General features: G+C 38.8%; 1 protein-coding gene across 1 annotated transcript in view; it reads left to right on the top strand.

The window, feature by feature from the left end:
* The window catches only part of LOC103156698 (lanC-like protein 2), a gene marked incomplete at its 3' end in the record, with an annotated part of 15,222 nt that overhangs the window by 1,386 nt on the left and 10,382 nt on the right, over positions 1-3,454 (top strand). Inside the window, exon 2 of the mRNA XM_007578841.2 lies at positions 2,908-3,112. Coding sequence (XP_007578903.1) covers positions 2,948-3,112 — 165 coding nt within the window. The remainder of the gene's footprint in view (positions 1-2,907; positions 3,113-3,454) is intronic.

The raw sequence follows: 3,454 nt of genomic DNA, 5'->3' as shown, positions 1-3,454 counted from the left end.
ATATGCTTATTATCCATATGACGATGGCCCTTTTCGTCCTGAATTGAGGATATAAAGTTTGTACCAGGAGACTTGTTTACTAGTTTTGTCAAGTATTTGTTTGGTTTATTGCCATGTTCAAAGAATCTTTGCTGTGCGAATAATATTTCCTTTTCAGCTTTCTTTGTTATAATATCAGTTAATGAGGCCCGAGCTACTTTAAGTTCCCCTAGAATTTTAACTGATTTCGTGATGATATAGTTGTTTTCAAGTCTTTTAATTTGATTTTCAATTTTATTTTGTTCTGCTAATCTTTCTTTCCTCTTACAGCTAGAGTATGATATTATTGTCCCTCGCATATATGCCTTATAAGCATCCCATACCAGTCTTGGGTCGGTGTTATTATTGTCATTGAATTGTAAATAAAAATCTGTCTGCTCTTCTAGCTGCTGCTAAAGTCTTCGTTTAGCAGCAGCAATCTATTCAGCCTCCATGAAGCTGACTGGTCCAGTTTTCTGGGCGGTTGCATCGCCAGCGTCACAGGAGCATGGTCAGAGAGGGAAATTGTTCCTATCTCTGATTTCTCTGCAGAATGTACCAAATGATTCAACATAAACAAATAGTTGATGCGCGTCATTGTTGAATGTGGAAATGAGTGAAAGGTAAAATCTTTTGTTGAGGGGTTGAGATGCCTCCATATGTCTGTTAAATCCAGTTCTTCTAAAATATTTTTCACTGCCCTAGAGTTCTTAGATTGAGTGTTTAGGGGAGGACACCTGTCCATGAGAGGGCATAGAGAGCAATTAAAGTCACCTCCGATAAGTATGTTTGGGCAGTCCATTTCAGCAATTTGGTTAAGAAGCGCTGCAAAGAAATCCTCATCATATACATTTGGGCCGTATACACTACCAAGCAAAAAACTCTCTCCATAAAGAACACCCTTAATCAATATGATTCTACCTTCCGTGTCTCTAAATGTGTCTAGAGGTGTGAAAGGGAGATTTTTATGTATTAAAATTATAACCCCTCTTTTGTTTGTTGAATATGATGAGAAATGAACTTGCCCCACCCATTCTCTTAAATATTTTTTATGTTCATCGTCCGTAAGACGAGTTTCTTGTAAAAATGCTACTTGGGTTCCGTCCTTCTTTAAACTATTTAGGATAGCCTTCCTTTTTATTACGTTATTAGAACCTTTTACATTCCATGTGCAAACCTTAATGCTCATCTTCCGAGTATATCAATATATTACTTGACGCTGTGTTTTAAAAATATGCAGATAAGATTCAAATTTAAGTTTAACCTGCAACATGCCTGCCTCAGATTGTGCTTTGTGCTGATAAACCAACGAAAAGGTTCCAAGCAAAAACCCAAAACAAAGCTTGGACCAGACTCTAACGAGGAAACAGTAACTATAACAAGCTACATAACAAGATAACAATAACAATAACAAGCTCGTCATACCCTAATTCCAAGGTATAACAGGTGGGGGCCCAGTGATAAAACATAATCAGAGAGAAAAGAAAAAGAAAATTAAAGTATTAGGTTCCCTACCCTCTCTGGGTCTGAATATCAGGCCATCCTGGATAAACACTTGCTGGGTGTAATAATGTTTTACCTCAACACTTTATCCCTTATTTATAAAACAGTGTAAACAAACTGAGTTGCAGTAGTGAATATTGTTATTAAAGTACCTGTTTTCTTTTTGAATATTCACCGTTGTTTTACTCTCATATTGCTCAGTCGTTTATGCACACACGGACGTGTGGAGAGATTCCTGTGAAGTCATTAAGGAAGTGTCTTCATGAATTCGTTAACTTCTTTCATGTTGGAAAGAGATGATGTCGTCCCATTTTGGTTGAAGATCTTGATCACGGCGGGGAACAGGAACGCGTATTTGACACCGGCCTCTCGCAGCTGTCGCCGAGCGTCTGCGGACTCCTGTCTCTTTCTAACCATCTCTGCGGAGAAATCCTGGTAAAAGGAGAGTCTGCGATCTTCCACTTGAATTGTCCCCTTGATCCTTGCAGCGCTGAGGATCCTTTGTTTATCGATGTAGTTGTGGAGCCTCACCAGGACTGCTCGCGGATGGTTTCGGTCATTTCGCCCCGCCGGAGGTCCGGTGCGGTGGGCTCTTTCAATTTCTATCCGTGTCTGCTGCAGTCCCAGGACTTTTGGAATCCACGCCCCGAAAAAAGCCACCGGTTCACTGCCTTCGATGCCTTCCTTTAGTCCCATAATCTTAATGTTCTGCGATGAAATTCTGAGCAAAAATGAAAATTAATACACTTCGTACTTCTTTTTGGGGGTTAAATTTATGGATAAAAATTAAAATAACAATTTCAACGATTATTATAACCAGAATCATAACATTTAAATATGGTGGTTAGCAATATTTAACTATATTTATTTTATTACTTTAACAATATTTAACTGTAAATTGAAGTAAGTCTGTGCTCACTTCACAGACATGCTCTTCTTGTCTGTGAAGTTACATTTAACATTTTTGTTAAAATTATGTATACGTATTTTTGATGCAATGTGATTGAAACTGTTGGTCAGTTCACAAAAAACAATATGGAACTTTGGAAGAAAAGTTCCATATTCAGTTTATTGCAATGGCGATTATAGTTTTAAAAGGAACCAGAAGTGTAATGTGTACATTCACTTTTTACTGAATACTTTAGGATCTTTACAAACTCCGTATGGTTAACTATAGAGTGCGGCAGCTACTGAAAATAAAAACATTTTTGTTTATAATATCAACTGGTTGGCGGGATTGATTGCTGCTTTTTAAAATGTTTTTCAAATAAATTAATGTAGAGTAAATGTTACTCTTTATGCGCATATGAGCTTAAGTCATATGCGCATTACAGCACAATAAAGACTCCACACCTCTAGGAATAAAATGTGTCTACCCCCCAACAGCGTTGCAGAGGATTACTGTCACCGCCGAGCCGCCGTAGCAATGGGAGAAAATATGTCCAAGCGGCTGAAGTTGGTATCAACTACAGAAGCAGAGATGGAAGAGCGTTCTTTCCCTAACCAGTATCCTGACTGGGAGCAGGGACTCGCTGTCTCGAACGCTGGAGCTGAGTTGGACTCTGACGAGCCGCTGGACGCTGAAGGAAAGGTGGGAAGATAAAGGTTTTTATGTTATTTTTTACCTAGCAGTAACTGCAGTTAGCTTAGCTATGATAACCTGTTCTGGTTGGTTAGTAAGCAGTGGTTACCTTCTTAAAAACGGTTGCTTAGTACAACATGCCGTCACCTGATAGACAACATTGCTGTCATTGTTTGCTTTTTAATAATTTTTTAACAACTATTCCACTTCCAGCCTTGCATTCCATTATGAATTTCATTCAACCGTTAATGCACAACAATATTTGGGGCATGCCATAGCAATGCATAGGGAAGGGCCAGAGCCGTGCAGACACCACTAAAAGGGCAGGTGCTCAAAAAAAAAAGGGCACAT

Source organism: Poecilia formosa, unplaced genomic scaffold (genome assembly GCF_000485575.1).
Source record: "Poecilia formosa unplaced genomic scaffold, Poecilia_formosa-5.1.2 Scaffold493, whole genome shotgun sequence".
Lineage (NCBI taxonomy): Eukaryota > Metazoa > Chordata > Actinopteri > Cyprinodontiformes > Poeciliidae > Poecilia > Poecilia formosa.
Note: the sequence above shows the minus strand (reverse complement) of the source record. Positions and strands in the feature narration are given on the sequence as shown.